General features: G+C 40.2%; 3 protein-coding genes and 1 non-coding gene across 4 annotated transcripts; 1 reads left to right on the top strand and 3 right to left on the bottom strand.

The window, feature by feature from the left end:
• On the bottom strand, positions 1-3579 carry LOC101303088. Its single transcript, XM_004310226.1, has 5 exons — positions 1888-3579; positions 1092-1629; positions 395-576; positions 126-320; positions 1-60 (listed from the first exon to the last, which is right to left on the bottom strand). The coding sequence occupies exons 1-5, from the start codon at positions 3577-3579 to the stop codon at positions 13-15; spliced, it is 2655 nt and encodes an 884-aa protein (XP_004310274.1). The 3' UTR covers positions 1-12.
• A 603-nt stretch (positions 3580-4182) lies between these two features.
• On the bottom strand, positions 4183-6759 carry LOC101298088 (serine/threonine-protein kinase WNK8-like). Its single transcript, XM_004310213.1, has 6 exons — positions 6599-6759; positions 6429-6466; positions 6087-6314; positions 5622-6000; positions 5110-5521; positions 4183-5021 (listed from the first exon to the last, which is right to left on the bottom strand). The coding sequence occupies exons 1-6, from the start codon at positions 6683-6685 to the stop codon at positions 4303-4305; spliced, it is 1863 nt and encodes a 620-aa protein (XP_004310261.1). The 5' UTR covers positions 6686-6759; the 3' UTR covers positions 4183-4302.
• A 2245-nt stretch (positions 6760-9004) lies between these two features.
• TRNAV-AAC lies at positions 9005-9078 on the top strand. The gene has a single exon. It is a non-coding gene; the product is annotated as a tRNA-Val (tRNA).
• A 77-nt stretch (positions 9079-9155) lies between these two features.
• On the bottom strand, positions 9156-12360 carry LOC101297800 (FAS-associated factor 2-B-like). Its single transcript, XM_004310212.1, has 4 exons — positions 11515-12360; positions 10268-10438; positions 9965-10168; positions 9156-9737 (listed from the first exon to the last, which is right to left on the bottom strand). The coding sequence occupies exons 1-4, from the start codon at positions 12301-12303 to the stop codon at positions 9507-9509; spliced, it is 1395 nt and encodes a 464-aa protein (XP_004310260.1). The 5' UTR covers positions 12304-12360; the 3' UTR covers positions 9156-9506.

Here is a 12360-nt window from a genome sequence, read left to right as displayed (position 1 = left end):
AAAAGCAATGTATCAGCCGCCTCCAAGGAACTCCAGTATGCATGCGCTTTCCTCACGTACCTGGAAAGAAATCAACTATTATGCATATATCAGAGTTCATGAACAAAAGATTCATACATACGCACCATATTGTTGTTGCTTAGATCCCGAGTAGGGTAATCTTGGCCATTTATGAAAACCTTTACCACTTGACATATTGGATTTAAGAATAGCACGAAAGGAAGATGACGAAAAATGTACATTTTGTTCCCCATCTCGCATGTTCTCGCATGCTTTAGAGTTGCTTCCCACATTCTTTCCGACATTCCAAACCCTAATATCTGCAGGCAGGTTTACGTATCAACCATGCAGTCAGATCAAGTAAGAATAAACGTTGGGGATTATAAGTACGTACCTTTTTAAGCTTCACTGGGTCCACGACAGACATCTTCAAGAAATCTTCAACTGTATGAATGTTTTCCGCAGCTAGCCTCTTGTGAAAAGCTCCATATTTCCCAATCTTCTCCAACCGCCAAACTTCGTCTTCCAACATTGGTGGATAATGCTTATTGTACGCTGCACGCACAAGGCCCGGACCTGAAATTTTCAGATTTGAGTCGAACTTTCTAAATTGGGCCCTCAAAGTTTAGTATTCATTCAATCATATTTTCTCTTTTTAAGAAACACACAAAAATTTTCACGAACTAAAGTTATAAACTCAAAATCTAACAACAAAAAACATTAGCTAGAAATCATGTTTGTATTAAAAATCTTATTTATACAACAAATCTCTTACTTAGGCTGCTCATTTTTTCGAAAATGGTAACTAATGATAGTAATATAATGTGTAAGATTTTATATTCATTTTTCTGTTTTGTAATCTAACACATCACCCTAATTGAATGATGTTAATTATTTTTTTATTGTTTTTAACCAAACTAATGTAACCACACAAAGAGAAAAAAAATTTGGACCCTGAGTTTATCGACTCTTAAGACTCTGTTTCGGGTGAGCGCAGGTAAACTCAATACCAACACATGGATTTCGGGATGTGATAACAAGTAGAATCTCAATGCATGTCATTCAATGCGGATGTATAATGTAGTACTTACCATCTTTGACAACGAAAGCATCAGTCATGGCTTCCCGAATCCTCGGACCCTGATACCCCGGAGCCACCCTTGCACCAATCCTAAATTTCCTGCCCCGAATCCAACTCGAGTTGTCCGTAAATTTAATATCGCCGATCGTCGAAAACCCATCTCTCAACGTAACACTCAGGTCTCCGGTGAGCAGCGGCCTCTTGCCGTTTCTCTCCTTCACAACTTTGCTGTCGAATTCCTGTCTCGTCCAGTTCTCTCGATCTCCAAAGTCACCGTTAAGAACAACGATTTCTAGTTTGACCGGGTGTGGAAGAGAGATCGGAGCCATTTGGTGGCTTCCACGGATCATGTTCTTGCCCACAACAAGTATTTGTATTTGGTTGTTGTCTTCGTCTGATATCTTGGTTTCAGTGAAGATTGGGAGAAACAGGCTCTTGGTAAAGACCAGAGATAAGCTTGATGGCTCTAGTGCTTGGATTCCCAGTGAAGACCCTATCTTCAAAAAGCTTGAAGATGGCCTTAGAACTTGAACAACCTCTTCAATCACCTGAAACACATGCATTTAGCCAGATATTTACGGTTTCAAGTAATAGAGATAACTAGTAAGCAGAAACAACTGCACAATCAAAACCTCGGATAGGAAAGGTTTTGGATGGAGCCTAAATCAAATTTGGATCCTATGCTAAAAAAAAAATTAAAAAAAATAAAAAAAAAATAAAAAAGTTTCAATATATGTTTCCCTCTTCAGGAAGTACATTTATCATGAGATTTATTTGTCAGGACGCTACTCTAAAAATGTTAATACCTTTTCTTTATCAGGTAGTTTGAGCTCTGCTTGTGTACACAGAGGCGATGAAGATGGGAATGCAGAAGAATCCAATTTCACTCCAACTTCAGCAGATGGGGATGAAGGTTCAGCAGCTGTTGTGATTGCATCTTTAACATTCTTCCGAATTTCCAATGTCACCTTCGCGTCCCTTGTTCCGTGCACTTCATCTTGTACATCCAACTGAACTGCAGGTGATAAAGGTTCAGTTTCAGCTACTGCAATTTTAATATCTTGACTTCCACCACCTCCTTCAATTTTCTTGACTCCCATGAGTCCCATCTTCTCTACATTAATTGCAAATTCTAATGTCCCCTTCACATGTACATTCGTTTTTAAATCATCAACCTCTATGCCTTCCATATCCATTACCCCCGCCTCGATATTACTGGTAGTTGAATCCATATCCAAAGAACCCTGCAAGTTCAGTACATCCAATCCACCTGCAGGTGAAGGGGGCACTTCACAGGAACTTTTAGTTTCCATTTGATGTTCTACTGCATCACTCTTTTCAATAGGCCTCACCACCTCTACATTCCTTGTTGAGTCCACCTGTGTGTCCTTGTTCATATCCCTATGTCCCTGCTCATTGAGTATGTCCAATCCAATTGCAAATGATCCAGGTTGAGGTACTGAACTCTGACTTTCACTTTTAAGTTCACTCTTTTGTTGGTCAGCACCCCCTTCAATTTTCTTGATCACAGCCTCTATTGTATTTGCTGACTCCATGGCCTCTTTCAGATTTCTTTCCACCTGCCCTTTCAATTCAAAGAAGAGCCTTTGAAGAGATTTATCCAAATCTAGAATTTTATTAGTGTATTTGTACTTTTTGTAGTTGACCCGCTTGCTAACTTCAGAGCATTTGTGAATGAGCTCTACTCCATTCTCTACTTCTGAAATAAACATTTCTACTTCTTGCTCCGAAAGATGCAATACTCTCTTAGATTTGGCTACCTCTTCTATCAGTGGCTGTAAGTAATTTAGTGTCGATTTGAATCTTCTAAGGAGACGTTTAACCATCTCATTCTTAACCCTCACTTGCGTAACAGCATCAAAAAGCAGCCGGAATACTAGTCCTAGAGCAGGAGCAGTCCCTCCTCCTCCTCCGGTTGACGATGCAACCTGCACACTACTTGATACAATTTTCCCTATCGCGTGATGCTGTTCCATCAACATACCAAGTATTTGTTGCTGCCCTTTCAGAATATCCAACTGTCTTTTTTCCAACTCATCTTGTTTATCTCTGGCGTTTATTGCCAAAATCATGAGCCGGGTCACATTCCTCCTTTGCTCTAACTCTAATTGATCTAACAGGCTTCTAAGAGACCTATCCAATTCATCAAGTTGATCCGCGCAATTAGGCCCTATGCAGTTGTAGCAATTGCCCCAGATGCGGATGTTCCACGCTCTAAGCTCCGATAACATGGCCACTAGTACTACACCCTCATTCATTTTTGTTTGAATACCTTCTATTATGTTGTTGGGGAGATTCAGTTCAACGTTATTATCTCCTATCTGTTCAATAATCCGTGATTGTAAACAGTCAAGTGTGAACTGGAGGCTTATGAGGTTGCTTCTAAACTTGCTAGTCCTGCGAGTGGCTATCTTAATGCCATCATACAGTAGTTGGAAAGGTATACCTCCAACAAAGTTGAGAGCAACAGTCGACATAATTACAACAACTCAGACTCAACAAGCAAACTACATATGTAATTATCAAAACTTTCTAACTTGTCACGAACCTCAATCGTTGCAGATTAAGACCGGCTCAATTTGCTCTCAATCCAGGGCTTGTAGATGGCTTGTGCTTGTGAGGATGATCGATATGGATTCTGAAACCCGCACCCTAGCTCCTTTTCCTGGAAGTTTAGCAGCGCTGAGCAAGTCAATCGGTCCTCCATTTCTGCTGTTTCATATTTTGTGGTTCTGTAAGAAGGTTTTATTAGTTCGATTCGATGTGGTGTTGACGAGGAGTCAATGGAGAAATGGTTTGGAAAGAAAGAAATCATTACCCTGAAGCATTGACTCACGTACAGGAAACATTTTCTTCAGCCATCTTGAAATATCTTTTAGGATTAAACACTTGTGGCACACATTATATACCAATTCAATTTGAAAAATGAGGGACAAAACTTTTTTAAAGGTAAATTTAGAGCGTCGCAAGTTCATTCTGTTCAAACATGAAGTTTTAACTTTTGGTAACACTTGGCTCCCAGAATCAAAAAGAATATTTGATCAAGTATTTCTCAGCTATACCCCTTGAACCAGTTCGGAAAAATTCCTCATAAATAAACAGTTTTAAAATATGACCAGAATGAAATGAATGTAAGAATGAAATGAAAAACTGGAAGAAAAAAAAACAGAAAAGCACCCCCAGCATGAACATGCACGACATTAATGAACAGCTATTCTCTTCTTTGTTATCCACTTCTTCTTTGCGTTATGTATTGCCTCTTCCTTCATCTTCAAGAGCTCAAGAAAATGTTGATGAAACTGCAGATCAATTGAATCCAGCTCCACTTTGAGCCCATCATACGCATGTTTCTCCATCAAAGACAATTCTGACAAGGAACAAATGCTTGATAAGCTACAAGTTTTTGATCTATCAGGGCTCGAGATAGAAGAGTTCATTGCTGAGTCGTTTATCACGATAGAATCACCAAAATCATCTTCATATTTCTTCTGCTTAAGCTGACCATGAACCAAACAATCTGGACTCGAACAGTACCCATCTGAACCTCTATAGCATTCATCAAAACTATACATGTCTGATTCTAAAACCTTGAGATCAGTGGTGCCTGAGACATTAGTGACGCCGTACTCAGCTGAGATATCTGAAATCATTGATGTAGGATTGATAAACCCTGAATCCCAATGACTTCCATCAACTTGACATAAATACTGATCCCCATATGAACTATTTGCTCCACATGATGAACTGTCAGATGTAGGTTTCCAGCTGGGTACAAGCTTCATAATCAAGCTATCAATTAACTCAGCTGTGACGGATACATCTTCAGTTGAGAGATCAAGTTGCTCAGCCATCTCCCCAGCAATTGAAATTGCAGTATCTGTATGAAGGTAGAACTCAAAATGGATAGTCTTACCATGACCTGTCAGACCAAATAATATTCAGTTTTAGACTTGCAGATAACGAAATTAAGGGACAAACGAACCTTTTTGCATCAAAAATATACTTACCACATGGATCAACAATACGCAAAGTCAATGCGATGGTATTATCAGCACTTTTCTCTGCTCTTAAAGTGAATTCATTACTCTCTGTGAATCTTTGTAATTCAAGAACTGAGGGGTCGGATGAGATGGAAGTTACATCGACGCTTTTCCTGCAAGAGCCAGCAGAAATCTTCTGGCAGTTAGCATCTACATCCATTGGACGAGCTTCAGGCTGTGTCATGTTCTCTAATTTGGGAATGAAATTGTGTGATCCCAATGGATAACAGGTACGCTCCTTCATATTGTCAATTGCAAGGAATGGATCTTTCAAGAGCTCCACCGCAGGCAGTCTCATTGAAGCTGGAACCAGACACTTCTCTATGAACTGCTTGACTTGAGGATCACTCACTTTACTGAGTGAAGCAGGCTTTATACCCTGCAGCAAAGGAAGTTAGGAGAAAACTTAGTTCACCGTTCAGTAAAACCTAAATCACCAGTATGGAAGCAATTCATAATGTATGGCATTAGAAACTTACATTGGTAACCTTCTTATAAATCTGTGCAGGATTTTTACATTCATTGTAAGGGTATTCACAAGTCACCATTTCTAGCATGCACATGCCAAAAGAATAGATGTCGACTAATTCATTATATTCCTCGTCGTAAAGCTCGGGAGCCATGAATTCTGGAGTCCCGATCACACTATGGGCAGTAGGTTGCTGCATGACTATTGCCAATCCAAGATCTCCAATTTTTATTTCCCCTTGATTTCCATTGACAAATATATTGTCGCATTTCAAATCTCTATGAATAATTGGAGGATCATGAGAATGCAGATAGTGCAAGCCTCGAAGAATCTGCCTTGCCCACTTCTTGATGGCCTTCAATTCAACACTCTTATGCTTCCTTCGGTACCTAATATCCAATAAACCAATGAACAACATGTTCGAATAGAACCCAATAAAAACAAATCAGTTAAAAAAGAGTTAAAAGAAACTCACTGCCTCAAGCTCCCAGAAGTGAACAACTCCGTGATAATGTTGATAGTCTTGTTCTTATCATCAACCCACCAGTTACAGAACTTGATGATATTTTCATGCTTCAACAACTTCAGCAAATGAACCTCAGAATACAACCTCTGAAGTTGCTCCGGCGTCTGCAACACATCCTCAACATGCACCTGGCTCCATGCCACCTCTAAACCTTCAACCTCATCAAACGCCTTATATCTACACATTCCGAAACACCATCCAAATAAGATAACAAACACATTCGCAACGAAATCAAAAACTCTTAAAAAGCTACAATCTTAGCTACAAAATAATATGGCTAGAGAAGCATACACAGTCTTGAATGCTCCCCTCCCCAAGATTTCATCAGACTGTGAGAAATCAAAACACGAAAACAATCACGAATTATATCATTTCAAATCCAACAAAATCCACAAATACCAATGCCACATATTTCATAAACAGAATTTCAATTCTCAAACAAATTGCGACGAATATCATACCCTTAAGAATCTCCCAGTCGGATCTTCCTCCACAAATTCACATTCACAGTCAGACTTCACACCAATCAAACCAGCACAGAAATCCATTCTTCTACAATAATCCAATTTCAACCAAAAGAAACGATCTTTCAGACGAAAACGATCAAACACAAACTATCAGAGAAGCTTGATTCTAACGGCAGCCGAAATCAGACGCTGACGGTGTTCAGAAAACGCCTCACAGGCAACGGAATAGGAGTCGAACGCCGATCGGAGACGAAACCGGCAGCCGATGAACCACTCGTCGCGGGAGCACAATGCCATATCCGAATTCCCGTCCGAAATTGAGCTTCTCCACGTCGTCAAATCTATCCCAGGCTCATCCATGGCGCTCTCTGCATCTTTTGGATCGCCAATTCAGGGAGAAATTAGGGATTTGACGGCGGCGGAACGGCTAGAGCGGCGGCGGCGACGGAGGAGATAGGAAATGAAACCCTAGGAATTGTGAATTGGGGTTAAAATAGGGGTGGGGGAAGCGTAGAAGAGTTTGTAGTTGGATTGGGGATTGTGGTATACAGAGAGAAGAATAAGCTGGACTTTTTGGGTGTGGAGCTGTAATTGGTAAAAGAGGAGCCACATTTGGCGCTCAATTGATTATCATTAATTAATTTTATATTTTTGGTTAGATAATTATCCTTATTTAGCCAATTAGGATTCTTCTTCAACGTTGGAATTTGATGTATTAAACTTCATCTTGATAGAGAGGACGTATCAAAGACTACTGCGTGAGAGTTAGGATTAGGGCAGAATTTCGACCAACATAAACAGATTAAGATAGGGGTAGTAATTTAGCTTTTCAATACTTGAAGAACTCAATTATGACAAATTCAAGAATACAAGATCCTTACAACTTCAAATATCGTCTCTATCAATGGATACCTTCTCTGGCCGTATCATGGGGTGTTGATAGTGTTTTAGTGTTAAAATGTGTATAATTATTTATCGAAAAGTGCTGATATTGTTTCATATTGTTGCGTTGAATAACTCATGTTTAGTTATTGAGTAAGAAAATCTTTATTAATGCTAACTATTTTTATGTTAAATTTTAGTCAAATTAACTAAAATGTCATTTTAGCTAACGACTTTAAAAATACGTTTGCATCAATACTCTCTATTTTAGCTAATATTAATTTAATATAATACTTCAAAAGATTACATAGTATATACGTATTTGTATATCATATAAAATATATTAAAAATAATGCATTAAATTATAGAGAGCGTCATATCTCTCTATTTAGGTAGCGAGATAGCTAAAAATCATAATAACTAAACTTTGGATAGTCTGCGAATAAAGAGTCTTTGATAAAAATACTCTAATGGTTCAGAACTATTTATCTTATAATTTATAACATTTTTCTACCTATAAGTAAATAACCTATGTATAACACCCAGGGCTGCTCACCTGCGGGATACGATTTAAGGGACAAAAAGGGACCATTCAATCTCAACCGTTGGATGTTTAGTGAGTAAATCTTACGGTTCTAATGGAAACAAATTATATTCCAACTTTGTTTCATCTTCTTCCCTCATCGATCTCACTTTCCAAACTTTGCAACCCAAATCCGTTCATCTACTTTTCCTCATCTTGCTATCCTATTATGTAATTTGTTAGAGGCATCATCTGCTATCATTTTCTCATCCTTCCATAGAACTAATCTAAGCAACATGTAAATTAAATCCAACAAATATAGGAAACCAGAAGTAACCCGATTAACAAATACCCATTACCCAATCTTCTCTCTAGTCTCTCTCTGAATTCGGTTCGCACGAGGCCGGATTGGTGCGCCCCGACGGACGCGGTTTGGATCTCTGGGTCTGAGGCTTGGTCATTGCTACTCAAACTCTAGTTTTTTTTTTTTTTGGGGGTCTGATACTCAAACTTAGATTGGAGAAGAAGAAGAAAAGAATTGGAGTGAATTTGTTAATCGGAGGAAAGAGACAAACTCACAAAAGTGCGAAACTGTGTTTTGTTTCATGAGGGAAGATGGTGGTGCTTTCAATCCAGGACATGGTGGAACGTTTCATGGATGAGAGAGAGATAGATCCAAGACATGGTTCAAGGCATGGACCAGAAAAGAGTCGAGAGAGAAGAAGAGGGTCTCTGATAATTAGGTTTTAATGTATATGTTTTTCTAGCCGTAAGATCATTTCATTAATAATTCAACGGCTGCCATCACTTCATCCCGTTTTGTCCCTTAATTGTTGTCCTGCAGGTGAGCGGGCCTGGTATAACACCTCTTTCAAAATCCGGGATTTTATGACGGAGGGGAAGAGAGAAGTATGTAAGTGAAGATAAAAGTGCTTAGATATAATGGAGGGTAAATACCAGGAGATATATTTATATTCGGGGATTAGCTGTCAATTGGTTTCGTGGTGTAGTTGGTTATCACGTCAGTCTAACACACTGAAGGTCTCCGGTTCGAACCCGGGCGAAGCCATTTCTTTTTTACATTACTGTTGGCCTGAAAAACCTTCCCCTGTTCCAACAAGCTACTGCTTACTGAAATTGAAAGTTAAGAAGAAATTACGTGTTCTTTTCTCTCTGGTAATGGAGTTGTACAATTGACCAAGAAACCAACCATACTTGAATCACTCAACACTGATCAAATGAATGGTAAAACTTATTCGAGTTTCCAAGTGACAGTCAGTACCATCATTCATTTCGATTGGCTTGCACGAAAGAATTTGCATTGCTAGAAACTAGCCATCCACATAAGACACAAATGGTATCTATCTTACCTCATCATATAGTTCTAACAAAATGGATAATACTATAGAGAAGTAAAACAAAAGTTCCCTACTAGCAGTTTGCAGATCTCAATCTGTCTCTACTAATTTCAATATCATTACTTTGTGTTTTGAGCACTCAAGAATTCAGCTCCACAAAAAGGCTGGCTTGAGGATGCAACCCTGCTTCTTTCAAGTTTAAGTTGGCTTTCTCTGGACCGTATACCACTCGAGGGAAGTTAGAGACCAGACTGTAATCCTCCACGTCTAAGCAACCCAGAGAGTCAACATAGTCATACAGAGACTGGATTGTCGTGGTACTGTAAAACCTCCTTTCCTTGCGTTCTCCACCTGGGAACCTCACCAAAACCTGATTTGCCAAATAACATAGATTAGGAATTACTATGATTACAACAATCCACACGGTAATAAGGAACATGCAACCACTACAATAACTGCGTGCCTAGAGTTTTGGTAAATGATGCCTTTGCAGTTGACAAGGGCGTAAAAACTATAGATATAATAACTTGATTTAAGCAAAGTGAGTATGTGGAAGTAGTAATAAGAAAGCTCAAGTTCTAAGGTGAGAAGGATTACCCTTGTAACATCAGGTCCTTTCTCTGGTTCAGCACCAAGAGCCAAGGCCTTCTCTAGACGTATCCTAGCTCGTTCTGCCTCTCTCTCAGCAGCTTCGCGTGCTTCTCTTTCACGAGCCTCTTCTTCCTCCTTACGCTTCCTCTCAGCTTCAGCAGCTTCTCTTTCCAGGCGTTCTTGCTCTTCTCTCCTCTGAGTTTCCCTTGCCTGAACAAAGAATGATAACATTAGGGCAAAGGGAGCACACACTTCAGTAATGAAAAGAAAACATAATTAGAAAACCTAGATGAACTAATAATAGCATACTTGGTCAGCTTCAAGTGCTGCTCTAAAGGCAGCATCCTGCTCTTCTCTTAAACGAATGTTGCTTATCCTTTCTTCTGCCTCATGCCTTGCTGAACCAAGAACAGAAGCACTGTCTTCAACCACTCTGTTCAGTACTGAAAGCATTTCTTCAGGAGATCTTGGTCCCTCAACCTGCAAAACATGAGAAAGATAAATCAACATGGTCTGAATACTTAATTATACCCCCAGTTGACGTAGTTCAACCCTTTTGCCTAGGAAATCAGAAACAGTTCTTCTCAAGCTTAGGCTTATCAAAATCCTAAAAATAAAGAAATAAATAAAACAAATAAAAGAAACCTAAAGTTCAGACAACACTTATTCAGAACAGATCACCAAATATCAAGAGCAGCGTCAGCAGAAATTCATGCAAAGACTGCACTGAAGAGTCACCAACTTCAATTTAAGAACACACACGAATGAAAATAGCAGAAATTTTTCCTTATAGTAATGCATTATACTTTTCTTTTCGCCTCTACTCCCTCAAATAGAATCAATTCTACCTTCAAGTTTAGGCCAACTATACTAATTTCAGTGTTAGTGCGGAAAAAACAAAAACCAAATAACTTATATAAAAACTGAGATTTAAAACAACATTAGAAGCGTTAGGAAAGATAACATAGAATATATGAAAGTAACATTTACAAATAAAATAAAACAAAGGAGAAGAAAGTCGAACAACAAATCTAAACTACAAATGGCGCCACCATTTCCAACATTTACTATTACCAATCACTTCATCAAACTATCATGGTTCTGCCACCACTACTCACCATTAAACACATTGCATGGAAAAAAAAAAAAAGGAGTTCTATGGGAAAAGCCAAAGAACATTACCCCATGACACTAAAAGACACCATACAATTGCTACAGCTGACAGGTCAGTCCAATCATTTACAAGCAACAGAAGTGAACCAATATAAATGTCTCAAATGTAATATTTCCACAAGGGATGGGAACTTTGACCCTCTATAGAGCCAAGAAACTTTCATTTCTAACTTCAAAACAGTTAATAAATTCCATTCATCCATATTCTTGTTCAGCACCGAACGAACATGATAGAACTAACATACCTCACTAGTTACCAACAATCCTTAAAATCTGTGATTATGAATTTATGATATCAACCCCTACAATGTCGACTATGTTCACATAACAATTAAGTTAAACTATCAATAATCAAACTCATAGAGATTCAATGCTAGTATTACCTGCTGAAGCAGCACAATCCTCTGGTTCGTAGCAGCCATTACAACAGCACAGAAAGGATACCTCGAGGCCTTCAAGCTGTTACTCATCTTGAACCCCTCACTGGCCCGAATGCTCCCTCCCCACGAAACAAAGTTCTCATTGATATAAGCCGCCAAGGCCTCGGAACACAGAGTCCTCTCGCAGAACGCCGGCGTATCAGGGTGCTCCGGCGAGTGTAAATACACAAACAACAGCTTAAACGAGTTCCTCGACCTCTGCAACGCCTCCATAAACCCTTCCCCGACGAAATTCGGCCCCCTCGTCCCATAATCCCTCTCGAAACTCGCCACGAACTCCATCGCCTCCGTCGCCACCGCCGAAACCGACACCAACCTCGCCGAGCCCTCGCCGCCCCGGCCGGAGCCCAGCCCGATCATCCCTAACGAGTAAGACAGCACGCCTCCCGCGGCCCACATCCCCAGCCCAATCGCGCCGGAAATCAACCCTAGACTACCGGAAATGACCGAAATCGGCAGAGTGATCACCCTCCAGACCAAGCCGGGAGGCGCGGCGGCGTTCGAAGGCGATCCGGATTGAGAAACGACGGCGGCGGAGTCGGAGGAGGTGCCGGCGGCGTGATTCTCTGGCGGCGGCGAAGGCGGAGGGGCGTGAGTCTCGGTGGTGGTGAAGGACGAGATCGCGAGCTCGAGGTCCCAGCCATGGGCGGTTAGGATCTCCACGCACAAATCGGAGTCTTCGAGACCGGTGATCGCTTGGAAATAAGCTAACTTGTCGCTCGGTTCACTCATCTCTGTGAATTGAAGCGCTTCTGGTTCGAATCGAGAAGACGAAGACGAGAGAGCAGA

The sequence above is a fragment of the Fragaria vesca genome, unplaced genomic scaffold, assembly GCF_000184155.1.
Source record: "Fragaria vesca subsp. vesca unplaced genomic scaffold, FraVesHawaii_1.0 scf0513167, whole genome shotgun sequence".
Classification (NCBI taxonomy): domain Eukaryota; kingdom Viridiplantae; phylum Streptophyta; class Magnoliopsida; order Rosales; family Rosaceae; genus Fragaria; species Fragaria vesca.
This window is presented reverse-complemented; position numbering and strand designations above follow the sequence as displayed.